Source organism: Podarcis tiliguerta (assembly GCF_965153285.1).
Source record: "Podarcis tiliguerta genome assembly, chromosome: 8".
NCBI classification, from domain to species: domain Eukaryota; kingdom Metazoa; phylum Chordata; class Lepidosauria; order Squamata; family Lacertidae; genus Podarcis; species Podarcis tiliguerta.
The window spans coordinates 86,737,519-86,764,922 of record NC_139541.1 but is presented as its reverse complement, the minus strand read 5'-3'; the positions used below and the strand labels follow the sequence as shown (position 1 = coordinate 86,764,922).

The window sequence follows — 27,404 nt, the reverse complement described above, 5'->3', positions numbered from 1 at the left end:
TGGGATCCGAACCAGTGGGTTAAAATATAACAGGAATGGAGATTCTGATTAAAATTCAGAAAGATCTCTTTGACAGTGAGAGCATATTTATAAGCAGAAGACACACGTTCTGTTAGCATTTCACTCCTCCCATTGCAAGGATCATCTGATTCTTGTTTACTCTCTGTTCCGTGAGGAAGGAATCCAGTCTCTGTGAATTCCATCTCTGGTACTATTGCACTTTTTCTTTCTGCTCTGTCTTGCGATGAGGCAGGATGTCTGTATGAGGGCTGCTCCTCTCATACGTCTTCCGTTCCTTAATCTGTAATTAGTAGAAATATGGCCAGATCCCTCCTCTCCTCTTTTACTCTGCTAGACCGGGGGCTCACAAGAGAGCAGCTGGCAGTCCCAGAACACCAGGACTCCTTCCCGGGAACGCTGCGTAGCTGTTCCAGTGCTGGAGGAGGCCGTGGGGCCTGCAAGAGTGTTCCTTTACGTTCCCCCACCAGCCCCACAGGCTGTATCAAAAATATATCTGAAACCCGTTCCTTTGCTAGGGGGTAGGGGGTGGGATCCGCTCTCAGGCCCCTGGGGATGAGGGGTTGAAATAAAAGAGGAGAAGGACCGCCCGGAGGACGGCCTTGCAGAGACAAAGCAGCCTTGTTGGGGGGGGGGGCCTCAGGCGACCCCTCCGGGCCTTTCACCCAGCAAGCTGTTGGTAGAGCTGGGGACGAAGAAGCCATCCAAACACCCCCAAATCCCAAACATCCACGCAGGAGGACGAGCCTGAGTGGCCCCCTCCACATATAAACTCCCCTCCTAGTGATCTGCAGCCCAGAGGCTAGCAAACCCTTCAATGGAGTCCCGAAACCCCTCAATGAAACATCAGGATTGACCAATCGGCGCCGTCCAAAGTGACAGGCAGCCAATCCGAAGTCAGGAAGCAGCAGCCCCGTGTCTGGAGCGCGAGATCCGCCAGGAGAGCTCGGCTCTTTTGCGCGACTCCTTGAGCGCAAGAAACCGAGAGCAGAAAGCAGAGAAGAAGCGCGCTACAAAATGTAGCAACAGCGGATACAATGTTTCTTGCAAGACAGAAACAGAGGGGAATCCAGGGCTCCCCTCCCTCCCTCCCTCCCTCAAGCAGAAGGTCCTTTGCCCCTAGGGGGGAATCCAGCTTCGCCCCAGGAGGCAGCCCATACCCCAGACAGAAACGCCTCGGGATGCAGAACTGAATCCGGATCCTTCCAGAGGAGAAGCGCAGGAAGGCCTCGCGACTGGGAGGAGGTGTAAATCCCCTTCTTGCTCTTTGGGGAAGCAGCTCCTTCCAAGGCGGTGGGAGCTGGGATGACGGGGGGGGGGCACTTTCTCCTTTCCGCATGACAACCACTCCTCTTTTGTGACCATGGCGCGACGTTTTGGTGACGGTGGGAGGGATGCAAATACGACCCCCCCTAGGGGCTGCGATGCCCGGGGCTCCTGCTTTGCAGAGGGAGGGGGGCGGAGCCCGGCTCGCCCAGGGTTCAAAGGACCTGGGCTGGATTCCGAGAGAGGACTGGGAATAAAGGGGGCCACGTCCCCCAGAGCCAGAGACCCTTCCTCCCCATCCCTTCCTGCAAGGGGGGGGGGCTGTTGTCTCTCTGCTCCGCAAGTGCTGCCTCGGGGGCGCCTTCGGGGATCCGGTGAGTCTCCTTTCTCTTCCCCCTTGGGCGTCCTGGGTCTCCCGCCCCCTTTGGATTCATTTCGGTCTCCGCAAATAAGGCGCCTCGACGCGTCTGCAAAGTCCGAGGCTCCTCCCGGGCTCCGGAATAGAGAGGATGTGCGTTTGATGTGCTCCGCCTTGCAAGGGTTAAACGGAACTGAGCTGCATTCCTAGAGAGGACAGGAAATAAGGGGGGGCGAGGTCCTCCCGAGGAAATCCCCTCTCGCCCCCCCATTTCCTCTCTTCCCGGGGGAGGTTTTCGTCTCCTTCGCAGGAGCTGCGTCGGTGGCACCTTTGGGATCTTGTAAGTCTCCTCTCTCTTCCCCATAGGGCGCAGGGGGGAGAAGGGGGCAAGTCCCAGGGAGGGGCGGGGGGGGGGAGTTTATATTCTTCTTCTTCTTGGGCGATCCCTGGTAGCCGAGTAAGATGGTCTTCCACAAAGACGGTTTGAACACTGTGTCCGTAAGTGACTGCGGGTGCCAGTTCTGGATCCCCACGTCCTTCCACAGTGGGGACTTTGGTTTCCGGGCTGGAGCCGATCACGGTGTGGATTTGCCAAGTGTGCCTTCCGCTTAGCGCATTTCCCCTTGCGTCCTGAGTTCGAGTTCGAGCCTTTGGTCAAGGCTGTTCTCCAACTGGGGCGCTCGCAGGCCAGTGTTTCCCAATTGTTGGTGTTTACACTACATTTTTAAAGATTTGCCTTGAGAGAGTCTTTAAACCTCTTTTGACCACCAGCTTTATGCTTTCCATTTTTAAGTTTGGAATAGAGTAGTTGCTTTGGAAGACGATCATCAGGCATCTGCACAACATGACCAGTCCAACGAAGCTGATGTTGAAGAATCATTGCTTCAACACTGGCGATCTTTGCTTCTTCCAGTACACTGGCATTAGTTCTCCTGCCTTCCCAAGTGATGTGTAAAATATTTTGGGGACACCGTTGATGGAATCTTTCGAGGAGTTGGAGGTGGCCTTTATAAGTGGTCCATGTTTCACAAGCAGACAGCAAGGTTGGTAGTGCAATAGCTTTGTCAACCAGCATTTTGGCTTCCCTGCGAATGTCCCGGTCCTCAAACACTCTGCACTTCTGCTGCAACTGGGCAGTGCCAATCCTGGGTGTGTTGGATTTGTGACCGTTATGCTCGTTTGCCTTGGCTAGCAGTAAAGCTCTGCTGGATGAAATATATAATTGCCTCTTATCTATTTTTTGGGAATCCTGCAATGTGTTTGACTTTTTACTCTGCTAACTATATGTGAGAGTTCTGCTCTGGATCAATATTTAAATGACATAAATGTGTTCCCAAGGATATTTGTGGGGATTCAATGAGGAGGGGCAGACCCATGGATTGGAGAAAAAGGTGGGATGAATATCCCACAAATAAAAAAGGGGAATCCAGCCATTAGGGGCCAGTTTCGGAGCCGTCTTCCAGGGCAGTTCCACACAGAGGAACTTGCAACCATCCCATGGGATCCGGAGCAGGAAGCCCCATGGCCACATCCTCTCTGTGCCAAAGGGACGGTGGCTGGAGCTTCAAGTGGGCACTGCCAGTCCCCGAGGCCACCTGAGGGACCATGCTGGACGCCAAAGAACCTCCAAGCAAGTGGGACTGGGGGGGGGTTAAGCTATGTAACACCTTCACCACCATCATCACCCCCATCCCATCTTTCACCCTCCGTTCCCAAGGCAGATTACAAGATTAAAACACAATACTGAAAAGAACTTAAAGCCACTTACAATCACAGAATGAAGGGCAGTCCTACTTTCCTTCCTTTCGAGAGCTGTCCTTTGGTCAGGTCAGGATCTGGCCCTCAGAACAAAGGAAAAAGGGACCCCACCCCAGTAGTCTTTCTTGAGAACAGGGGAGATTCCACGTTCTGGAAAAGGAGACAGGCGCTGGAAAGAAATGTGCCCTGGCGTTTGGGGGGGGGAGGGACCCCCACTCTTGCCTTGAGTCCAAATTACACTTGGTACAAATGACTCACTTGTCAATTCTGACTTCATTCTTTCTCTTTTAAGAAAGAAACTCTGAGTCTGGGCTGTGATTCCTGCCAATACTTCTCCATGCTTGCCCAGGGAACCCTTTTCTCCTCCTTACTGTGTATCAATTTTATATCAGAAAAATGTATTTGCTTTTTAGGATTTGCCAAAACCTCTCAAGAGGACAGGCAGAACTTGGCAGAAGACCTAGGGACTCCTTCCGATCTCCTGGAGGTGTCCTGAGAACAGAGATGGATGAGCAAGACGCAGCTGGCCCTGAAGCAGGAAGAGGCCATGCCATGGAAACGGGGAGCAGTGGGGGATTCTGGGAAAACTCCGTGCAGAAGATCCTGGGTGAGGAGGACACCCTCTGCTCAGAGGTGCAGAGCCAGCAGCTCAGGCAGTTCTGCTACCAGGAGGCCAAAGGACCCCGAGAGGTTTGCAGCCGACTCAAACCAGAGCAGGTAGGAGGAAGGGGCCATGTGGGGAGAGAGGATGTCATGGACTGGGGGACACAGAGGAATGGTGGGAGGAACCGCCCAGGAAGGAGGTTGAAGGCTCAAAGAGCCTTCTAAGCAGTTCACACCGCATACGAAAGAGTGGCCAGGATTCACCCCATCAGTCCCACAGTGGGGCTTTCCCCCTCTCATTCCCCTGCGCACATTGAAGATGTCTATAGGGCTTCAGGAGGGTCCTCCCCACCCGGCCAGAACAGCACAGAGGGACAGAAGGAAGGGGGTCCTTCCATGTGGAAAACGGGAATGTTTGTGCACATGATCTGAAGAATGCTTTGAAGAACACTGTTCATAGTTTCCTTCTCCCGTCGCTGGATGTGTGAGTGTTAGATCACATGTCCTATGTTTACATTCCATGCTTGAAAGCGGGAGAACGGAAGACAGTTCCTATCACTTCCGTTCCCTTTGTGCTGTCTCCTGTTCTGCATGCGTTTTCGAATGTCTGTCTTGTTTGAAGTCCGGAGGAGTGGGTGCTGCTCTCAGCTCCAGACGGGTGAGATTGGACACCCGCACTCAGGGGGAGACACACCAACAAACACCAGGTTCTGAATACCCCTCGTTAAAATACAGTGGGGCCTTTGGCTACGTTGCCATCAGGTTATGTTACCTTCCGGTTACGAACGCGGAAAACCAGAAGTACCAGACCAGGTTACTTCCGGGTTTCTCAAGTTACGCAGAAGTGGTAGACCGCCCCACACGCATGCGCAGATCAGGCACTTCATGTTGCAGTAGTTTCCGGTTGCAAACGGCCTCCGGAACAAATTCCATTCGCAACCAGAGGCACCACTGTACACAATGAATAATTCATTAGCACAACTAAATATGCATCCATAAAATGGGCAGAAACAGATTCCCATTAAAACAGGACATCAATTAAGAGGCAGAAGACAACAAAGTGTAACAGTTCACCTTTATTTGGTCTAAGAGGACAGCCTTTTTCCTGTTCTGTTAGGGTCCAGTGTGCTTTGAAGATGTGGCTGTCCATTTCACAGACGAGGAGTGGGCGTTGCTGGATCCTGACCAGAGAGCTCTGCATAAGGAAGTCATGGAGGAGAATCGTGGGATCTTGGACTCTCTTGGTAAGGCTTCCTCTTGGATCATCCTATCTGCTTTGTAATTCAAGACATCTCTCTATGGGAGGAACCTCTGATTTTTCGATGGGGCTCAACAGCGCCACCCACAGCACCTGGGATGCTAACACTCCCACAGCCAGCCTTGGATGGAAGACTGTTGACTGCTTTTCCTGTGAATATTCTTCCTCCGGTCCTGCCTTTTCAAAGCATGAAGCCCAGCCAGGTGGTTGCCAGAGTGGTGCATGCTCTGGTTATCTCCTGCATGGACTACTGCTATGCGCTCTCCGTGGGGCAACCTTTGAAGGTGACCCAGAAACTGCAAATAATCCAGAATGCGGCAGCCAGACTGGTGACTGGGGGCGGCCGCTGAGACCACATAACACCAGTCCTGAAAGACCTACATTGGCTCCCAGTACGTTTCCGAGCACAACTCAAAGTGCTGGTGCTGATCTTGAAAGCCCTAAATGACCTCGGCCCAGTATAACTGAAGGAGCGTCTCCACCCCCACCGTTCTGTTGGATTCCAAGCCTTTATCAGGAGAAACTGGCAACTCTCCCAGGCACCCGGCTTGGTCTCCTGTTGACCTCCCGGTCTGCTCTCCTGGCAGGGACCAGGCAGAGGTCGCGATAGGCGATCCTTCTCAGCGTGAGAAGAACACACCCCTCTTTCCTGCCCCCCCGGCAGGGGAAAGAGATAGACAGAAACGTATTTACATGCTTTTATTTCTGTCTCTGCAGTGTTACAAAAAACATGTCTGCCCTCTTCAAACTCCAGCAGACGACTGAATAAACACTTCCTGTGCAGCTCATATTACACTCTGAGCTAATTCCGGTGCTGTCTGTTTCCCACAGACACTCCCAACATCATGTGGCATATTCAAGCAATCAGCTCGCAGCATCATTGCTTCTATATTGTAACATACTCCCCCATATGAATCAATGTGCGCTGCGAGCAAAGCTTGAACCAGAGAAGAAAACAAACAGTTGTTATACATATAACACTCCCCTGTTGTTTCAGTTCCACCCTTGGAACTACCCGCCACTGGTTTCCCCAGTGTACCTCTCTGGTTGTCTGATTTCCAAGGAATGAGTGCATCTGCATTTCCTTGGCTAGGGAATGTAGTGTTACGCTTAGCAACTCGCTGTTGTGTCTCTGTCTCTGACTTAGACACAGCTTTAACCTGTCTTGAGTTGTCAACAATAGTAACACATGCTACAGCTGAGTTAGCAAACTCAGGACTCTTTGGAGAACCAGTTCCAATAGTAAACAGTGGTTCATCCTCCACCTGTGAAGGTCTAGCCATTGTGTGAGATTTCCTCTCAATGACTGTGTCAACTGAGCTCTTCGAGCTATCACTGTCACTCTCAGTACCACTGTAATCAGTAAAATCATCACCATCATCTGAACTGTCCTCAGTGGGAAATGTGTGAACAATTACTCTCTCCTGTTCAGGAGCACTCTCTAGAAATTTTGTGAGAATCACCTGACCAGATTCAGACAAAATTACTCTGTAGAGACCCTTTTCATAACCCACAAAAATGCCTCTAGCATTCTTTACCCCATCTGGAGTTTCAGTCCTGATTTGAGATCCAAAAACCTTAAAATGCGCGACAGAAGGTTTTCTGTGGAACAGCTTCTCAAAAGGCGAACATTCCATACCTTTTGAAACCTCTCTCACCCAAGAATAACAAAAACAAGATAAAGATTCAGCCAAATACTCATGTGGCAAATGTGAACTCAGCAATTGTGCCTTCATGCCATTTTGCAATTCTTTGTTCACTTGTACACAGACACTTTTGTTCCATGCATCTGCTGAAACAGCAATCTTGTGCCTTATTCCTTTCTTATCCAGGAAATCCTGAAAATCCTGTAAAAGAAAAACTGGCTTTTCATCTGTGAAAAGACAATCAATGTTAGCATCATGAATATTCTTAACCTTGTCACAAAACTCTTTAAACCTTTCTAAGGCTTCTTGTGGTTTGTGCAATGTATATATCCACACATAATGAGAGAAATAATCCACACACACAAGATAAAATCTTGCATTGCCTCTAGACGGTGCTAGAGGACCAATCACATCAGCATACACTTGCTGAAAAGCTTTGGTTACTCTCGTAGTCTTTTGGACGTTTTTCATCGTACCTGCAAGAGAGATCATGTTAGATTCAGATGCATTACATTTTATGCAATCACTTTGATGAAAAGTCAACAAATACAGTCCATCTTTCTCTCTGGCAGAAAGATACAGCTCTCCATCTTTGAAGATTTTGCAGCTTTCTTCATCATAGGACAAAATCAGTCCTTTCTATGTGATCTGCGAAACACTCAGCAGATTGTACTTTAAATCAGGAACCAAATACACATTGTTTATAGTCAAGTTCAGACTCTCAAGATACACAGTCCCAAACCCGATCGCTTTCAGCTCCTGGCCATTGGCCTGTTTCACAGTGAAGCTTTGCTTCTTAAAAGTTGAAAACAGTCCTCGGCGCGACGTCATGTGTTGTGTGCAACCCGTGTCAATAACAAAAGCGTTCTCCGTTGAAAACTCGGCTTTTGTTGACAGCAATGCTTTTGCAGGTTTCATCTGGGACTTGGTACGACTTTTGCCTGACGCCTCAGGCTTTGCAGAGCTCCCCTTAGCTCCTTTCTGTTGACGTGGCTTCTTACAATTCCGCTGAAGATGCCCAGTCTGTCCACAATTGTAACAATGGACAACATTCAAAGCAACAGCCTGTTCTTCACTTGCAATAGCAGTGGGGGTGTCAGAACTCCGAGCTTCTCTCCCCCTGTCCTTGACATCTATTGCAGCAAGTCTGTCTCTCTCATTCAGAACAACTGAACAGATTCTCTCCACCGTTAGATCGGCCGCTGGTAGAGAACCAAGCTGACTTGCAACCGTTTTATAAGTCCGATTAAGGCTGTTAATAATCATGAAGCAGAATATCTCTTCCTGAAGAGGGAAATTGCGTTGCGCCATCTGCTGGCGTAATAATTTCATCTCTGTCAGATGCGCTTGAACATCTCCATCAGGCGCTAGCCTTAGATTGGTCAGCTTTTCAAAATGCAGCAACGCTGAAGAACCAGCATCTCTTTGATGTATTCTACGCAGCGTTTCCGAAATCTCACGCGCGTATTCCAAATCCTGAACATGCACGAGCTGATCACCTGAGACACACAGAATTATGGCCGTCCTGGCTCTCACATTCTGTGAATTCCAACCTGGCGTTGGTGCAGCAGGGATGGGGTTTTCAATCACCCCAAAAATCCTCTGATTCTGTAGCAGGGCTTTCATCTTTACAGACCATGAGGCGTAATTGTCATTATTCAGTGGAGGTGGGTAAGGTAAGCCTCCCCCCTTCTTGGTATCCATTTTGAATCCAAGCCTCAGCTCTCACTCTTGAGCTTGTTAAATCCAAGAGTCTTTTGGATTGTTTACTGCCTTTGCACCTGGCAGCTAAACGCAGGCAGCTCTGGAAAGTCCCCCAAGAGCAGTGATACAATAGACAAAACAAACGCTGGAATGTTTACCAGTGTTTTTTTCAGCCCCTCTTCCGTTGGCTTGTAAATTTCCACTTCCTTTTCAAGCTAACTATCTCCGAAGTAGCTGAAAAGATTGACGTCTCGTTGCTTAGCAACTGGACATTCCAAGCTTGAGCAACAAGCCCCTTATCTATCCCAAGAATGCGAAGTATGTGGCTCTCTCTCAGTGCCGTTTTTAATCCAAAAAACAGCTTTTGTGAACCAGAGAAGATTCAATCTGCGTTCACCCTTTTAGCCCATAAAATCAGCATACCTTGGGGGTTCCGTTGCTTGTTAGCTTATCAGCAAAAATGATTGCTCCGGTGCTCTGCCGTTCTTGTAGCCTCCATCCGCCCGCTACCATATCTTCCTTTATCTCCTTGCAGAGGATGAAGTTACGATCCACCAACCTCTCTTGCTGCTTTCATGGATCAAAACCATCGGCTTCTTGCTACCAGATGTTGGATTTCAAGCCTTTATCAGGAGAAACTGGCAACTCTCCCAGGCACCCGGCTTGGTCTCCTGTTGACCTCCCGGTCTGCTCTCCTGGCAGGGACCAGGCAGAGGTCGCGATAGGCGATCCTTCTCAGCGTGAGAAGAACACACCCCTCTTTCCTGCCCCCCCGGCAGGGGAAAGAGATAGACAGAAACGTATTTACATGGCTTTATTTCTGTCTTTGCAGTGTTACAAAAAACATGTCTGCTCTCTTCAAACTCCAGCAGACGACTGAACAAACACTTCCTGTGCAGCTCATATTACACTCTGAGCTAATTCCGGTGCTGTCTGTTTCCCACAGACACTCCCAACATCATGTGACATATTCAAGCAATCAGCTCGCAGCATCATTGCTTCTATATTGTAACACGTTCTGCCCGGATACTGAAGTCCAGTGCCAAGGGCCTGCTGGTGGTTCCTTCACTGTGATAAGCCCACCCTGTGGAACGCCCTCCCATCAAATGTCAAGGAGATAAACAACTATGTGACATTTAGAAGACATCTGAAGGCAGCCCTGTTTTGGGAAATTTTCTAATGTCTCACATTTTAATGTATTTTTAATCTTTGTATAAATAAATTATTATTATTATTATTATTATTATTATTATTATTATTATTCCTGAGGCTCTAATCTGTTTGCCACTTAGTTGCAGGTGGTGATGAATTGGAGATGAAGAACGAGGGAGACCACAACGAAATCCACACAGTGGAGGAGCCATATCAGGGTTCAGAATGTGGCAAGAGCTTCAGGCAGAGCTCCCCTTCCACTTCCCATCAAAGAAATCTCCTTGAGAATAAACCCCATCAGTGCTTGGAATGTGGAAAGAGTTTCAGACACCGAGGCCAGCTTACTGTTCATCAACTTATTCATACAGGGGAGAAACCCTATAAATGTTTGGAATGTGGAAAGAGCTTCACTCAGAGCTCCCATCTCATGACTCATCAAAGAATTCATACAGGGGAGAAACCCTATCAGTGCTTGGAATGTGGAAAGAGCTTCAAACAGAGGGCCCATCTCACGTCCCATCAAAGGATTCGTACAGGGGAGAAACCCTATCAGTGCATGGAATGTGGAAAAAGCTTCAGGACTAGCTGTGAACTCACTTCCCATCAAAGGATTCATACAGGGGAGAAACCCTATAAGTGCTTGGAATGTGGAAAGAGCTTCATTTGGAGTGCCCATCTCACTTCCCATCAAAGGATCCATACAGGGGAGAAACCCTATCAGTGCTTGGAATGTGGAAAGAGGTTCCGTCAGAGATACAAGCTTACTGTCCATCAGAGAATTCATACAAGGGAAAAACCTTATCAGTGCCAAGATTGTGGGCAGAGCTTCAGAAAAAAGGACAGATTAACTTCCCACCAAAGAATTCATACAGGGGAGAAACCCTACCAGTGCCAGGACTGTGGAAAGAGCTTCAGAAGAAAGGAGACTTTCACTGTCCATCAGAGAAGTCATACAGGGGAGAAACCTTATCAGTGCTGGGAGTGTGGAAAAAGCTTTGTTCAAAAAGGCCATCTTATGTCCCATCAAACAATTCATACAACAGAGAAACCCTATCAGTGCCAAGAATGTGACAAGTGCTTCAGTCGAAGAGAGAGTTTCACTTCCCATCAAAGAATTCATACAGGGGAGAAACCATATCAGTGCTTGGAATGTGGAAAGAGATTTATTCTCAGAAGGCAGCTTACTGACCATCAGAGAATTCATACAGGGGAGAAACCCTATAAATGTTTGGAATGTGGAAAGAGTTTCAATGAGACCTCCAAGCTCACTTCCCATCAAAGAATTCATACAGGAGAGAAACCCTATCAGTGCTTGGAATGTGGAAAGAGATTCATCCGGAGCACCAATCTCACAACCCATCACAGAATTCATACAAGGGAGTAACCTTATCAGTGCTTTTAGTGTGGAAAGAGCTTTACTCAAAAATGCCATCTTAGGGCCCATCAAAGAGTTAATCCATGAGAAAAACCCTATCAGTTACAAGAGTGTGGAAAGAGCTTCAGAAAAATGGATAGTGTCATGTCCCATCAGAGAATTCATACAGGGGAGAAACCCTAACAGTGGCAAGCATGTGGAAAGAGCTTCAGCCACAGGGCCCGTCTTGTTGGCCATGAAAGAACTCACAGTGGGGCGAACTACAGTAGTGGCTGTGTACAGATTTAATTGGAGGAGACTTTAGTTCATATGAGGTAATGGTTGCAGCTGTGTTCTTTGCCACATCTGGTGCCCCATATCAATACCTACTACGTACCCAGAGCTGTGACTTTCAAGTCCTTGGCCAAGGTGTTGAATTCCTTCTTCAGGTCATGCCTGGACAGAGGGACAACAGTGATTGGGCGACACTGATGAGGTTGCTGTCCATGCTGAACTTTCCTAGTAGGGACTTGGTGTAAAAAATGTGATAGTTGATTGAATATTAGATATTATAGATTTTGTTTTTGTTTTTTTTAAAATAATATTTATTGATTTTCCAATAACATAACACCAAAACAAGCAAATCCACAAGAAAAAGAGGGGGAAAAAGAATAATAAAAAATTGAACAAAAAAATCCAACAAAGAAGAGACCCTCCTCCCCCTTTCCCAAAAAACAAACACAAAAACACCCAAACAGCACAAAGTTTCAAATTTATTCTTTTTTGACTTGTTTCCTCGACCTCCTCCCCCCTCCCTCTTTGTATACCAGTTTTTAATCTAGTCGGCAAATTCCCTCCAACTTTTACTGCTTTTTCACTTATTTACTTTTACCCCTTTTAAAAAGAGAAATAACAATAGAAAAAGAAAATTAACCTTAAATCTTCTAATCTTATACCCTATAATAATATGCCCTTATATCCTAATATTTCCTCTTCCTTATCTTAATCCCTAGAACCAAATAGATTCCTTCTATCGTCCCCCAAAAATGCTTATTCAAACCATATTACATTAAATTTACTTTAAAAATTCAAATTTATCCCACCATCTCTTCCCCCCGGTTTCGGATACTGCCAGTCCTTTTTACAATTTTTAGAGTCTTTCCAATCCATAAAGTCAATCAATCAGCCAGGTTGTCTTATATCCGAGGCCTTTAAATCATCTTCCTGGCCTGTCTGCAGAGTCTTTTTCAAGCCTAAAATTAAGTCCCAAAACACTTTCCCCTCAACGTCTCCTTTAACCTTCTTGGGCAAGCTTGTCCAAACTCTATAATTCCTCTTGTAGACCAGAAAATTGTCCAAAGCTTGCTCCACACTCTCTTTGAAGTTACTAAATTTCACTTCTTCAAACTTTCTCAAAGTGCCATTCTCCAAAATGTACTTTAACCAACCTGAATCACTCAGTCCATATGTGGCACTACTTTTCCAAATCTGTCCTTTAAGCTCTTTACTCTCATAGTCCATTTTTTGTCCATCAATTTGAGACTCTATTACTGTAATTTCCACAGACGATTTCTCTTGCAGAGACAGAGCCTGTTCTGTCTGATCCATATTCTTCTCAGATATCCATCCTTGTTGAGTTAATTCCGTTTCTTGAGCCGGGTTTACTAATTTTTTTGCTTGTTGAGCCAAGCTGTGTACGTTTTCCTTCAAATCGGAGATACCAAATTCCAGAATAGACAGGTTTTTTTGAAATTGTTCAAACAGAGCTGTTATTTTTTCTGCCATGTTCCCAAGCCTGTTCTTTCAATGTTATCTTGTTGCCAAGGTCAGTTACTTGTATTCAGTCTGCAGGATTGCAGCCGGTGTGGGGATTTCCATCCAAAAGTATTAACAATATAGCAATCCAATATGTGTTTCTGTAGCAGTCCACAACAGTCTGTTACAGTTTCCTTTAGTTGTTTTTCATCCACCTTTCAATAACATATAGTTCAGCTCCCTTTTTCCTTTCCAAAAAAAGGGACAAAAAAGTTCAATTCTCCCTTCATCCGTTCCTTCTTGATAGTTGTTTTCTAGTTGTAAGAATTCTTTTTCTCCTTTTGGCAAGCCCGGTCCCGGGCTCGAGACGGTAGAAAATAAAGTCAAATTACACTGCTCTGCAGGGCTATAAACTGTTAAAACAATCTCCCCCTCTTCCCCTGCTTCCGAGGGGGGGGGGTTTAAAAGGCTTAGGTGACAGATTTATTTCTTTACAAAGTACTTTTTAAAGGCTCCAGTTTTCTTTTGCCTTGATCTTTCTACAAAGTGGAAGGTGGGCTTCCTGTTTTAACCTTCCATCTACTACCAAATTCCAGTAATTTGTAATCCAATTTCCGTTACTTACGAAAGTTTCTTTGAACCAAATGTCCACAGGAAAAGTTGGCGCTTCCTGACAGCAGCTGTGCGGCTTCACTCCCCCGAAAGCAGCGATCGATCCAAAGTGCCGCGCCGCTCACCCCACGTCACTCCGGAGCCCTGAAACCGGGTTCCCCGCGAGTAGGGGAGGCGCTGATGGCACCAGCCGGATCCCAAGCCCACGGTCCTCCTCCGACCGTGGTTTTTTGCGGGTCTCCGCCTCGCCGTAGGCGGTCAGACCCTTCCTTTCGGTGAGCGGTCCCCTCCGAGACGGAGGAAATCTGCCATTGCCAGGTGCGCTCAACCCGGAAGCTGACGATATTATAGATTTTGATTTTGTTCAAAGTGTCCTAGTATTAATTGCATCCAGCCTTTTAGATAGGATGCATTAGGCTTGACTTTTGCATGCCTGCACTTTGTAACCCTCATTCCACCCTCCTGTAAAGTTGTCCTGTGTAAGTTTCCTACCGCTTCCAGCCTTTTCCGACCCTAGAAGGGCAGAAGATGTTTTGGGAAAGAGATCTGTGTTGAGCTAGTATCCGTGTGAGAACTCACACCTCTCCTCAAAGGTCTTTGACACGTTTTGGGAAAAGAGAATGAAGATAGGGATGAGGAACATCAACAGCCCCACTGTGGGCCTGGTTGCCAAGGGAACGGTGGAACATATGAGACCCAAATGACCTGGGCACTCTGGGACACCCCAAGGTAATTTCAGAGGAGTCGCTGTCCGCATTGAGCCACGCGTCCCATGACCTGTGACCTTTCTTGATTCAAGTGGAAGAGTGTTGTGGCATTTTATGAGTCTTTGTGTGCTGTGTATATTAGCTTTCTTCTAAGGTGCCTCCTGGGAGCCTTTTCAAACCAGCCCTTCTGCTGAAGAACTGGATGGCAAGGCTGTCCTATTGCAATAGTTTGAATAAACTGGGTCCCTGCAGGACTCTGAGTTGGCTCTCCTTCTCTTGGTTCCGTGTTTTCATTTCGGATGTTCCCTTACATGTGTAACAAACCGCTGGCGTAGAAGCAAATTCTTACCACACAAGCAGGTAACGTACTTTATTATTTCTATAGCTATTAAATTTGTGCAGTGCCCTTGATCTGAAGATGCCAGGGTGGTTCACGTCATGAGTAGAGAGGTTCACAGAGCTTCCTCTTCCAGAGTCTCCAAGCTGCAAATTGGTGGGGCTCCTTGTTTTCTCCTGCTCTGGAGGGTGGGATCCGAACCAACGGCTTCAAGATAACAGGAATGGAGATTCCTATTAAAATTCAGAAAGAACTTTCTGCCAGTAAGAGCCTATTTATAAGCAGAAGACACACGTTCTTTTAGCATTTCACTCCTCCCATTGCAAGGATCATCTGATTCTTGTTTACTCTCTGTTCCGTGAGGAAGGAATCCAGTCTCTGTGAATTCCATCTCTGGTACTATTGCACTTTTTCTTTCTGCTCTGTCTTGCGATGAGGCAGGATGTCTGTATGAGGGCTGCTCCTCTCATACGTCTTCCGTTCCTTAATCTGTAATTAGTAGAAATATGGCCAGATCCCTCCTCTCCTCTTTTACTCTGCTAGACCGGGGGCTCACAAGAGAGCAGCTGGCAGTCCCAGAACACCAGGACTCCTTCCCGGGAACGCTGCGTAGCTGTTCCAGTGCTGGAGGAGGCCGTGGGGCCTGCAAGAGTGTTCCCTTACGTTCCCCCACCAGCCCCACAGGCAAGCTGGATACTTTTGTATCATATATACATCTGAAACCCGTTCCATTGCTAGGGGTAGGGGGTGGGATCCCCTCTCAGGCCCCTGGGGATGAGGGGTTGAAATAAAGGAGGAGAAGGACCGCCCGGAGGACGGCCTTGCAGAGACAACAAAGCAGCCTTGTTGGGGGGGGGGGGGCTCAGGCGACCCCTCCGGGCCTTTCACCCCGCATGCTGTTGGTAGAGCCGGGGACTAAGAGGCCATCCAAACACCCCCAAATCCCAAACATCCACGCAGGAGGACGAGCCTGAGTGGCCCCCTCCACATATAAACTCCCCTCCTAGTGATCTGCAGCCCAGAGGCTAGCAAACCCTTCAATGGAGTCCCGAAACCCCTCAATGAAACATCAGGATTGACCAATCGGCGCCGTCCAAAGTGACAGGCAGCCAATACGAAGTCAGGAAGCAGCAGCCCCGTGTCTGGAGCGCGCGATCCGCCAGGAGAGCTCGGCTCTTTTGCGCGACTCCTTGAGCGCAAGAAACCGAGAGCAGAAAGCGGGGAAGAAGCGCGCTACAAAATGTAGCAACAGCGGATACAATGTTTCTTGCAAGACAGAAACAGAGGGGAATCCAGGGCTCCCCTCTCTCCCTCCCCCCCTCCCTCCCTCCCTCAAGCAGAAGGTCCTTTGCCCTTGGGGGGGAATCCAGCTTCGCCCCAGGAGGCAGCCCATACCCCAGACAGGAATCCGGATCCTTCCAGAGGAGAAGCGCAGGAAGGCCTCGCGACTGGCAGGAGGTGTGAATCCCGGTCTTGCTCTTTGGGGAAGCAGCTCCTCCCAAGGCGGTGGGAGCTGGGATGACTGGGGGGGGGGGGCATTTTCTCCTTTATGCATGACAACCACTCCTCTTTAGCGACCATGGCGCGACGTTTTGGTGACGGTGGGAGGGATGCAAATACGACCCCCCCCCCAGGGGCTGCGATGCCCGGGGCTCCTGCTTTGCAGAGGGAGGGGGGAGGAGCCCGGCTCGCCCAGGGTTCAAAGGAACTGGGCTGGATTCCGAGAGAGGACTGGGAATAAAGGGGGCCACGTCCCCCAGAGCCAGAGACCCTTCCTCCCCATCCCTTCCTGCAAGGGGGGGCGCTGTTGTCTCTCTGCTCCGCAAGTGCTGCCTCGGGGGCGCCTTCGGGGATCCGGTGAGTCTCCTTTCTCTTCCCCCTTGGGCGTCCTGGGTCTCCCGCCCCCTGTGGATTCATTTCGGTCTCCGCAAATAAGGCGCCTCGACGCGTCTGCAAAGGACGAGGCTCCTCCCGGGCTCCTGAATAGAGAAGATGTGCGTTTGATGTGCTCCGCCTTGCAAGGGTTAAAAGGAACTGAGCTGCATTCCTAGAGAGGACAGGAAATAAGGGGGGGCGAGGTCCTCCCGAGGAAATCCCCTCCCCCCCCCCCATTTCCTCTCTTCCCGGGGGAGGTTTTCGTCTCCTTTCCAGGAGCTGCGTCTCTTGTAAGTCTCCTCTCTCTTCCCCATAGGGCGCAGGGGGGAGAAGGGGGCAAGTCCCAGGGCGGCCAGGGAGGGGCGGCGGGGGGGGGAGTTTATATTCTTCTTCTTGGGCGATCCCTGGTAGCCGAGTAAGATGGTCTTCCACTAACACGGTTTGAACAGAGAGTCCGTAAGTGACTGCGGGGGCCAGTTCTGGATCCCCACGTCCTTCCACAGTGGGGACTTTGGTTTCCGGGCTGGAGCCGATCCCGGTGTGGATTTGCCAAGTGTGCCTTCCGCTTAGCGCATTTCCCCTTGCGTCCTGAGTTCGAGTTCGAGCCTTTGGTCAAGGCTGTTCTCCAACTGGGGCGCTCGCAGGCCAGTGTTTCCCAATTGTCGGTGTTTACACTACATTTTTAAAGATTTGCCGTGAGAGCGTCATTAAACCTCTTTTGTTGACCACCAGCATTACGCTTTCCATTTCAAAGTTCGGAATAAAAGGTAAAGGACCCCTGACCGTTAGGTCCAGTCGTGGCTGACTCTGGGATTACGGCGCTCATCTCGCTTTACTGGCCGAGGGAGCCGGCATACAGCTTCCGGGTCATGTGGCCAGCATGACTAAGCCGCTTCTGGCGAACCAGAGCAGCGCACGGAAACACCATTTACTGGAGCGGTACCTATTTATCTACTTGCACTTTGACGTGCTTTCAAACTGCTAGGCTAGGAGCAGGGACCGAGCAAAGGGAGCTCACCCCGTCGCGGGGATTCGAACCACCGACCTTCTGATCGGCAAGTCCTAGGCTCTATGGTTTAACCCACATTGCCACCCACGTCTCATTAAGTTCGGAATAGAGTAGTTGCTTTGGAAGACGATCATCAGGCATCTGCACAACATGACCAGTCCAACGAAGCTGATGTTGAAGAATCATTGCTTCAACACTGGTGATCTTTGCTTCTTCCAGTACACTGGCATTAGTTCTCCTGTCTTCCCAAGTGATGTGTAAAATATTTTGGGGACACCAGAGATGGAATCTTTCGAGGAGTTGGAGATGGCCTTTATAAGTGGTCCATGTTTCACAAGCAGACAGCAAGGTTGGTAGTGCAATAGCTTTGTCAACAAGCATTTGTCCCGGTCCTCAAACACTCTGCACTTCTGCTGCAACTGGGCAGTGCCAATCCTGGATGTGTTGCATTTGTGACCGTTATGCTCGTTTGCCTTGGCTAGCAGTAAAGCTCTGCTGGATGAAATATATAATTGCCTTCTGGTTATGAGCACGGGAAACCCGGACGTACCAGACCGGGTTACTTCCGGGTTTCTCCAGTAGTCTTTCGCTGCTCGCACATGCGCAGAAGCGATAGACCGCCCCGCACACATGCACAGAACAGGCACTTCGGGTTGCAGTACTTTCCGGTTGCAAACGGCCTCCGGAACGAATCCCGTTCGCAACCAGAGTCACTACTGTACACAATGAATAATTCATTAGCCCAACAAAATATGCATCCATAAAATGGGCAGAAAAAGATTCCCATTAAAACAGGACATCAATTAAGAGGCAGAAGACAACAAAGTGTAACAGTTCACCTTTATTTGGTCTAAGAGGATAACCTTTTCCTTTTAGGGTCCAGTGTGCTTTGAAGATGTAGCTGTCCATTTCACAGACGAGGAGTGGGCGTTGCTGGATCCTGACCAGAGAGCTCTGCATAAGGAAGTCATGGAGGAGAATCGTGGGATCTTGGACTCTCTTGGTAAGGCTTCCTCTTGGATCATCCTATCTGCTTTGTAATTCAAGACATCTCTCTATGGGAGGAACCTCTGATTTTTCGATGGGGCTCAACAGCGCCCCCCACAGCACCTGGGATGCTAACACTCCCACAGCCAACCTTGGATGGAAGACTGTTGGCTGCTTTCCCTGTGAATATTCTTCCTCCAGTTCTGCCTTTTCAAAGCATAAATAATAAAGTCATCATCAGCATCTTGCCTACCTCCCTCCAAGATGGCCCCCTTTTGCTCTTGAAGGGCTGGCCTGTCTGCAGCCCCCACAGCCTCCCATCAGGGAACCTTCATGGGCGCAGAAGCAGAGGAAAGGCCTCAGGAAAGCAGCCATGGCTCTGGCCAGATGCACAGGAGGAGGAGGAGGAGCGCTGACCGCTCTCCTTCCCCCTCAGACTCTATTCCTCAGCAGCCTCTCATCCCCTCATAGGGGCTGGGCTGCCAGAGGCGCAAGGTGCTGAGCAGGGGGGAAATTGCTCAGATGAAGTTTCTCCAGGGCAGATAAGACCCCCCCCCCCAATATTTTTTTCAGGCTCCTCTAAACTGCCCAGGCCTGAATCTTCAAAGTGATTCAGGAAGTTGAAGTGGCTTCTGTCAGATGTTTTGTTTCTGTTCTTCTTCTTTCTGTCCTTGGCTGACTAAAGAGACGAGTGACATTGGAGATGGCACAGATCCCATGGTGGGGCCAAACAAAATCCGTCCCAGAAAATAACCAGGCTTTTTGAACCCCAGGCAGTGAACCCTGGAGGAAGACCTCACATCCAACTCCCTTCAGTTCTTTCCCGGTCACAAGCATTAATCAGCACTGCTCCCTAATTTGGGACCATCGGCTGTGGCGAGGACTGCAGGGCCTTTTCCAACCGGCCTGGGGGACGGGGGGCCAGGCCCACACATTCTCAGCTACAAAAGGACTCCTGCTGCAGTGCCCAGAGGGTGGGGCTGGACTGTACTGGGGAAGTGTGGAGTTCTTCTGCTTTTGTTCCCTGTTCCAAGTGTCTAATCTAATGTGTCTTAAAATGTCCTTAAGCAGTCAGTGGCATTTCAATTTTCCTCTTCTCTCCCCCCCCCCTTTTTTTGCTCTGTTGGGGGGTGGGATGGATAACAACAACAACAACAACAACAACAATTTCTTATTTATACCCCGCCCATCTGGCTGGGTTTCCCCAGCTGCTCTGGGCAGCTTCCAACAAAATATTAAAATACCGTAGTCCATCAAACATTAAAAGCTTCCCTAAACAAGGCTGCCTTCATATGTCTTCTAAAAGGATATCTGGTTGGGGATTCATTTAGGTATAACGTTGTTTTGTTTTGTTTTATTGGTTGTTGTATAGTTTGTGTTTTGTTTTTAAGGGGCCGGATCAGGGCTGCCTGGGAGTCGGCCCCAGCCAACAGAATGGCTGGGGCAAGTTCCACGGGGGGGGGGGGATGCACTGGGACATCCAATCTCAGTGATCATGGGCAGGAGGAGGAGTTACGCTAACACCAGAACATGTCATTACCCAGGAGGCAGGTTTAGTCGTTGTTTGAGGACTATCCCTGTCTCTGGGTCTGGTCCTGACCGGACGGATACTAGAATCAGCAAGGGAAACCCACATGACCTTAAGGTGCTGCTGTGCAATGCTTGGTCAATGATTCATAAGACCACTGCCATCCATGACTTGATAATGGATGGAGGATTTGACCTGGCATGTGTAACAGAGACTTGGTTGGATGAAGCAGATGAGCATGTCCTTGCCGCTGCTTGTCCACCAGGTTTCTCTTTTGCACAGCAACCCAGGTCATGTGGGCAGGGAGGGGGGGTTGCAGTGATTTTTCGGAAGTCACTAGTTTGCACCAGGCATCCTATTGGGAAGACCCAGTTCCCTGAGTGCATGTTCTGGAAGCTGGGCAATAGGGGCAGTACAGGATTCCTTTTGGTGTGCCGACCTCCCCGCTGCACCAAGGATTCCCTGTCCAAGCTGCTTCAGGTTGTGGCGGATTTTCTCCTGGAGACACCTAGTTTAGTTGTCCTGGGGGATTTTAACATCCACGCTGACACAACCTTACAAGGGGCCGCTCGGGACTTCGTGGAATGCATGGCCTCCATGGGGCTGCCCCTGAATAAGTTTGGCCCAACTCATAGCTGCAGACATGCCTTAGACCTGCTGTTCACCTCTAGTGACGTGGGTAATCTGACACTAGCTAAAAGTGAAACAACTAAAGTGCCATGGTCAGATCACTTCCTGGTGCAACTGGACTTCTCTGCGACCCATCCCCTCTGCAGGGAGGTGGGACCAATTCGGATGGTCCGCCCCCGCCACTTAATGGATCCAAATGGTTTCAAGAGAGTGGTAGGGGATGCTTTAGCCCATGTTGATGGCCTTTCAGCTGATTCCCTGGTGGCCCGCTGGAATGCGGAGTTAACCAGGGCTATCGACTGTCTGGCTCCGAAGCGCCCTCTCTGATTCAATGGAGCCCAGACAGCCCTGTGGTTTTCTCCAGAGCTGAGGGTGAGGAAACGATATCTGAGATGGCTAGAGCACCGGTGGTAGAAAATCCATTCTGAATTGGACCGGACACGGGTTAGAGCTCAATGTCAAGCCTATCAAGTGGTGATAGTGATGGCGAAGAAGACTTTCTTCACCGTCTCTATTGCATGTGCAGAAAATAGCAGCAAGGAAACTCTTTCAGGTGGTTTGCAATTTAACAGAACCACCTTTACCATCAGAGCCTTGTAAAGACCCCAAGATCTCCAGCAATTATTTTGCAGTTTTTTGCAGATAAAGTTGCTCAGATTCGGAAGGAGGTAGACACCACCGTGGGAGCAGGGCTGGGGCGGGAGAGTGCTAGAGCCCTGTTGGGTCGAATTGCATGGAATCAATTCCAATCTGTTACCTCTGAGGATGTGGACAGGCTGCTTGGACGCGTGAAACCAACCACCTGTCTCCTTGATCCTGGCTAATAAAAGCAAGCCGGGAAGGGCTGGGCGATGGGCTCTGCGGGGTGGTGAATGCTTCCCTCTGTGAGGGAACATTCCCAGATCCGCTGAAAGAGGCAATCATTAAACCGCTTATTAAAAAAAACATCTTTAAAGGTAAAGGGACCCATGACCATTAGGTCCAGTCGTGGCCGACTCTGGGGTTGTGGCTCTCATCTTTGAAGGTGCAATTAATCCAGAATGCGGCAGCCAGACTGGTGACTGGGGGTGGCCGCTGAGACAACATAACACCAGTCCTGAAAGACCTACATTGGCTCCCAATACGATTCCAAGCACAACTCAAAGTGCTGGTGCGGACCTTTAAAGCCCTAAATGACCTCGGCCCACTATACCTGAAGGAGTGTCTCCACCCCCACCGTTCTGCCCGGATACTGAAGTCCAGTGCCAAGGGCCTGCTGGTGGTTCCTGCACTGTGATAAGCCCACCCTGTGGAACGCCCTCCCATCAAATGTCAAGGAGATAAACAACTATGTGACATTTAGAAGACATCTGAAGGCAGCCCTGTTTAGGGAAGTTTTCTAATGTCTCACATTTTAATGTATTTTTAATCTTTGTTGGAAGCCACCCAGAGTGGCTCGGGTATAAATAATAAATTGTTGTTGTTGTTGTTGTTATTCCTGAGGCTCTAATCTGTTTGCCACTTAGTTGCAGGTGGTGATGAATTGGAGATGAAGAACGAGGGAGACCACAACGAGATCCAGACAGTGGAGGAGCCATATCAGGATTCTGACTGTGGCGAGAGCTTCAGGCAGAGCTCCCCTTCCACTTCCCATCAAAGAAATCTCCTTGAGAAGAAACCCCATCAGTGCTTGGAATGTGGAAAGAGTTTCAGACACCGAGGCCAGCTTACTGTTCATCAACTTATTCATACAGGGGAGAAACCCTATAAATGTTTGGAATGTGGAAAGAGCTTCATTTGGAGCAGCAGTCTCACTTCCCATCAAAGAATTCATACAGGAGAGAAACCCTATCAGTGCTTGGAATGTGGAAAGAGCTTCAGTCACAGCCACCAACTAAGTGTCCATCAAAATATTCATACAGGGGAGAAACCCTATAAATGTTTGGAATGTGATAAGACATTCACTCAGAGCTCCCAGCTCAGGACTCATCAAAGAATTCATACAGGGGAGAAACCCTATCAGTGCTTGGAATGTGGAAAGAGGTTCCGTCAGAGATACAAGGTCACTGTCCATCAGAGAATTCATACAAGGGAAAAACCTTATCAGTGCCAAGATTGTGGGCAGAGCTTCAGAAAAAAGGACAGATTAACTTCCCACCAAAGAATTCATACAGGGGAGAAACCCTACCAGTGCCAAGAGTGTGGAAGGAGCTTCAGAACAAAGGAGACTTTCACAGTCCATCATAGAATTCATACCGGGGAGAAACCTTATCAGTGCTGGGAGTGTGGAAAGAGCTTCAGTCAAAAGAGCAGTCTCACTTCCCACCAAAGAATTCATACAGGGGAGAAACCTTACCAGTGCTGGGAGTGTGGAAAGAGCTTCATTCTAAAAGGCCAACTTATGTCCCATCAAATAATTCATTCAACAGAGAAACCCTATCAGTGCCAAGAATGTGACAAGAGCTTCAGTCGAAGAGAGAGTTTCACTTCCCATCAGAGAATTCATACAGGGGAGAAACCATATCAGTGCTTGGAATGTGGAAAGAGATTCACCCAGAGCACCAGTCTCACAACCCATCAAAGAATTCATACAGGGGAAAAACCCTATCAGTGCTTGGAATGTCGAAAGAGATTTAGTCTCAGAAGGCAGCTTACCGACCATCAGAGAATTCATACAGGGGAGAAACCCTATAAATGTTTGGAATGTGGAAAGAGCTTCAATGAGAGGTCCAAGCTCACTTCCCACCAAAGAATTCATACAGGAGAGAAACCCTATCAGTGCTTGGAATGTGGAAAGAGCTTCAATGAGAGGTCCAAGCTCACTTCCCACCAAAGAATTCATACAGGAGAGAAACCCTATCAGTGCTTGGAATGTGGAAAGAGCTTCATTCACAGCATCAGTTTCACTTCCCATCAAAGAATTCATACGGGAGAGAAACCTTATCAGTGCTTGGAATGTGGAAAGAGCTTCATTCACAGACGCCAGCTTACTGTCCATCAAATAATTCACACAGGGCAGAAACCCCATCAGTGCTTGGAATGTGGAAAGAGCTTCATAGACAAAGGACAGCTCACTGTCCATCAAAGAATTCATACAGGGGAGAAGCCATATCAGTGCTTGGAATGTGGAAAGAGCTTCAATAGGAGCAGCAGTCTCACTTCCCATCAAAGAATTCATACAGGAGAGAAACCCTATCAGTGCTTGGAATGTGGAAAGAGATTCACCCAGAGCACCAGTCTCACGAACCATCACAGAATTCATACAGGGGAGAAACCCTATAAATGTTTGGAATGTGGAAAGAGCTTCAATACGAGCAGCAAACTCACTTCCCATCAAAGAATTCATACAAGGGAGTAACCTTATCAGTGCTTTTAGTGTGGAAAGAGCTTTACTCCAAAATGCCATCTTAGGGCCCATCAAAGAGTTAATCCATGAGAAAAAGCCTATCAGTTACAAGAGTGTGGAAAGAGCTTCAGAAAAACGGATAGTGTCATGTCCCATCAGAGAATTCATACAGGGGAGAAACCCTAACAGTGGCAAGCATGTGGAAAGAGCTTCAGCCACAGGGCCCGTCTTGTTGGCCATCAAAGAACTCACAGTGGGGCAAACTACAGTAGTGGCTGTGTACAGATTTAATTGGAGGAGACTTTAGTTCATATGAGAGGGATGCGGGTGGCACTGTGGGTAAAGCCTCAGTGCCTAGGGCTTGCCGATCGCATGGTCAGTGGTTCGAATCCCCACGGCGGGGTGAGCTCCCGTCTTTCGGTCCAAGCTCCTGCCCACATAGCAGTTTGAAAGCACTCTTAAGTGCAAGTAGATAAATAGGTACCGCTTTCGCGCGGGAAGGTAAACAGCATTTTCATGTGCTGCGCTGTTGCCGGTTCGCCAGAGCAGCTTCGTCACGCTGGCCACGTGACCCGGAAGTGTCTCCGGACAGCGCTGGCCCCCGGCCTCTTAAGTGAGATGGGCGCACAACCCCAGAGTCGGACACGACTGGCCCGTACAGGCAGGGGTACCTTTACCTTTACCTTTTACCTTAGCTCATATGAGGTAATGGTTGCAGCTGGGTTCTTTGCCACATCTGGTGCCCCATATTAATACCTACTACGTACCCAGAGCTGTGACTTTCAAGTCCTTGGCCAAGGTGTTGGATTCCTTCTTCACGTCATGCCTGGACAGAGGGACAACAGTGATTGGGCGACACTGATGAGGTTGCTGTCCATGCTGAACTTTCCTAGGAGGGACTTGGTGTAAAAAATGTGATAGTTGATTGAATATTAGATATTATAGATTTTGATCAAAGTGTCCTTGTATTAATTGCATCCAGCCTTTTAGGTAGGATGCATTAGGCTTGACTTTTGTATGCCTGCATTTTGTAACCCTCATTCCACCCTCCTGTAAGTTTCCTACCGCTTCCATCCTTTTCAGACCCTAGAAGGGCAGATGATGTTTTGGGAAAGAGATCTGTGTTGAGCTAGCATCCGTGTGAGAACTCACATCTCTCCTCAAAGGTCTTTGACACGTTTTGGGAAACTAGAACTAAGATAGGGACGAGGAACATCAACAGCCCCACCGTGGGCCTGGTTGCCAAGGGAACGGTGGAACATATGAGACCCAAATGACCTGGGCACTCTGGGAAACCCCAAGGTAATTTCAGAGGAGTCGATATCCGCATTGAGCCACGCGTCTCATGACCTGTGACCTTTCTTGATTCAAGTGGAAGAGTGTTGTGGCATTTTATGAGTCTTTGTGTGCTGTGGATATAAGCTTTCTTCCTATATGCCTCCTGGGAGCCTTTTCAAACCAGCCCTTCTGCTGAAGAACTGGATGGCAAGGCTGTCCTATTGCAATAGTTTGAATAAACTGGGTCCCTGCAGGACTCTGAGTTTGCTCTCCTTCTCTTGGTTCCGTGTTTTCATTTAAGATGTTCCCTTACATGTGTAACAAACCGCTGGCGTAGAAGCAAATTCTTACCACACAAGCAGGTAACGTACTTTCTTATTTCTATAGCTATTAAATTTGTGCAGTGCCCTTGATCTGAAGATGCCAGGGTGGTTCACGTCATGAGTAGAGAGGTTCACAGTGCTTCCTCTTCCAGAGTCTCCAAGCTGCAAATTGGTGGGGCTCCTTGTTTTCTCCTGCTCTGGAGGGTGGGATCCGAACCAACGGCTTCAAGATAACAGGAATGAAGATTCCTATTAAAATTCAGAAAGAACTTTCTGCCAATAAGAGCCTATTTATAAGCAGAAGACACACGTTCTGTTAGCATTTCACTCCTCCCATTGCAAGGATCACCTGATTCTTGTTTACTCTCTGTTCCGTGAGGAAGGAATCCAGTCTGTGTGAATTCCGTCTCTGGTACTATTGCACTTTGTCTTTCTGCTCTGTATTGCGACGAGGCAGGATGTCTGTATGAGGGCTGCTCCTCTCATACGTCTTCCGTTCCTTAATCTGTAATTAGTAGAAATAAAGTCGGTGTGGCCAGATAGCTCCTCTCCTCTTTTACTCTGCTAGACCGGGGGCTCACAAGAGCGCAGCTGGCAGTCCCAGAACACCAGGACTCCTTCCCGGGAACGCTGCGTAGCTGTTCCAGTGCTGGAGGAGGCCGTGGGGCCTGCAAGAGTGTTCCCTTACGTTCCCCCACCAGCCCCACAGGCTGTATCAAAAATATATCTGAAACCCGTTCCTTTGCTAGGGGGTAGGGGGTGGGATCCCCTCTCAGGCCCCTGGGGATGAGGGGGTGAAATAAAGGAGGAGAAGGACCGCCCAGAGGACGGCCTGGCAGAGACAACAAAGCAGCCTTGTTGGGGGGGGGGCTCAGGCGACCCCTCCGGGCCTTTCACCCCGCAAGCTGTTGGTAGAGCCGGGGACTAAGAAGCCATCCAAACACCCCCAAATCCCAAACATCCACGCAGGAGGACGAGCCTGAATGGGCCCCACCCATAGAAACCCCCCTCCCCGTTCTGCATCCAAGAGGCTTGTAAACCCTTCAATGGAGTCCCGAAACCCCTCAATGAAACATCAGGATTGACCAATCGGCGCCGTCCAAAGTGACAGGCAGCCAATCCGAAGTCAGGAAGCAGCAGCCCCGTGTCTGGAGCGCGCGATCCGCCAGGAGAGCTCGGCTCTTTTGCGCGACTCCTTGAGCGCAAGAAACCGAGAGCAGAAAGCGGGGAAGAAGCGCGCCACAAAATGTAGCAACAGCGGATACAATGTTTCCTCCTTTTTCCTTGTTTCTTGCAAGACAGAAACAGAGGGGAATCCAGGGCTCCCCTCCCTCCCTCCCTCCCTCCCTCCCTCAAGCAGAAGGTCCTTTGCCCTTAGGGGGGAATCCAGCTTCGCCCCAGGAGGCAGCTCCTTCCAAGGCGGTGGGAGCTGGGATGAGGGGCGGGGGGGGGGGCACTTTCTCCTTTCTGCATGACAACCACTCCTCTTTTGTGACCATGGCGCGACGTTTTGGTGACGGTGGGAGGGATGCAAATACGACCCCCCTGGGGGCTGCGATGCCCGGGGCTCCTGCTTTGCAGAGGGAGGGGGGAGGAGCCCGGCTCGCCCAGGGTTCAAAGGAACTGGGCTGGATTCCGAGAGAGGACTGGGAATAAAGGGGGCCACGTCCCCCAGAGCCAGAGACCCTTCCTCCCCATCCCTTCCTGCAAGCGGGGGGGGGGGGCTGTGGTCTCTCTGCTCCGCAAGTGCTGCCTCGGGGGCGCCTTCGGGGATCCGGTGAGTCTCCTTTCTCTTCCCCCTTTGGGCGTCCTGGGTCTCCCGCCCCCTTTGGATTCATTTCGGTCTCCGCAAATAAGGCGCCTCGACGCGTCTGCAAAGGACGAGGCTCCTCCCGGGCTCCGGAATAGAGAGGATGTGCGT

The 27,404-nt window shown here is 49.2% G+C and overlaps 2 protein-coding genes across 2 annotated transcripts; both read left to right on the top strand.

Moving 5' to 3' along the window:
• The first annotated feature begins 1,602 nt into the window (after window positions 1–1,602).
• Window positions 1,603–24,841, top strand: LOC310684362 (uncharacterized protein). Its single transcript, XM_083455396.1, has 4 exons — window positions 1,603–1,658; window positions 3,814–4,117; window positions 18,289–18,415; window positions 22,063–24,841. Exons 2-4 carry the CDS (start codon window positions 3,905–3,907, stop codon window positions 23,892–23,894), a joined length of 2,172 nt encoding a protein of 723 aa, XP_083311522.1. The 5' UTR covers window positions 1,603–1,658; window positions 3,814–3,904; the 3' UTR covers window positions 23,895–24,841.
• Window positions 5,256–11,634, top strand: LOC310684430 (uncharacterized protein). Its single transcript, XM_083455582.1, has 2 exons — window positions 5,256–5,464; window positions 9,904–11,634. Exons 1-2 carry the CDS (start codon window positions 5,302–5,304, stop codon window positions 11,145–11,147), a joined length of 1,407 nt encoding a protein of 468 aa, XP_083311708.1. The 5' UTR covers window positions 5,256–5,301; the 3' UTR covers window positions 11,148–11,634.
• Window positions 24,842–27,404: the final 2,563 nt, after the last annotated feature.

What these genes read in the sequence shown, in the direction of transcription:
- LOC310684362 (XM_083455396.1), top strand. Translation starts at nt 3,905, where the DNA reads ATGGATGAGCAAGACGCAGCTGGCCCTGAAGCAGGAAGAGGCCATGCC. An exon ending in GCCGACTCAAACCAGAGCAG is followed by an intron (nt 4,118 to 18,288) that starts GTAGGAGGAAGG and finishes TTTTCCTTTTAG; the next exon opens with GGTCCAGTGTGCTTTGAAGA. An exon ending in TGGGATCTTGGACTCTCTTG is followed by an intron (nt 18,416 to 22,062) that starts GTAAGGCTTCCT and finishes TTTGCCACTTAG; the next exon opens with TTGCAGGTGGTGATGAATTG.
- LOC310684430 (XM_083455582.1), top strand. Translation starts at nt 5,302, where the DNA reads ATGGGAGGAACCTCTGATTTTTCGATGGGGCTCAACAGCGCCACCCAC. An exon ending in AAAGCATGAAGCCCAGCCAG is followed by an intron (nt 5,465 to 9,903) that starts GTGGTTGCCAGA and finishes TTTGCCACTTAG; the next exon opens with TTGCAGGTGGTGATGAATTG.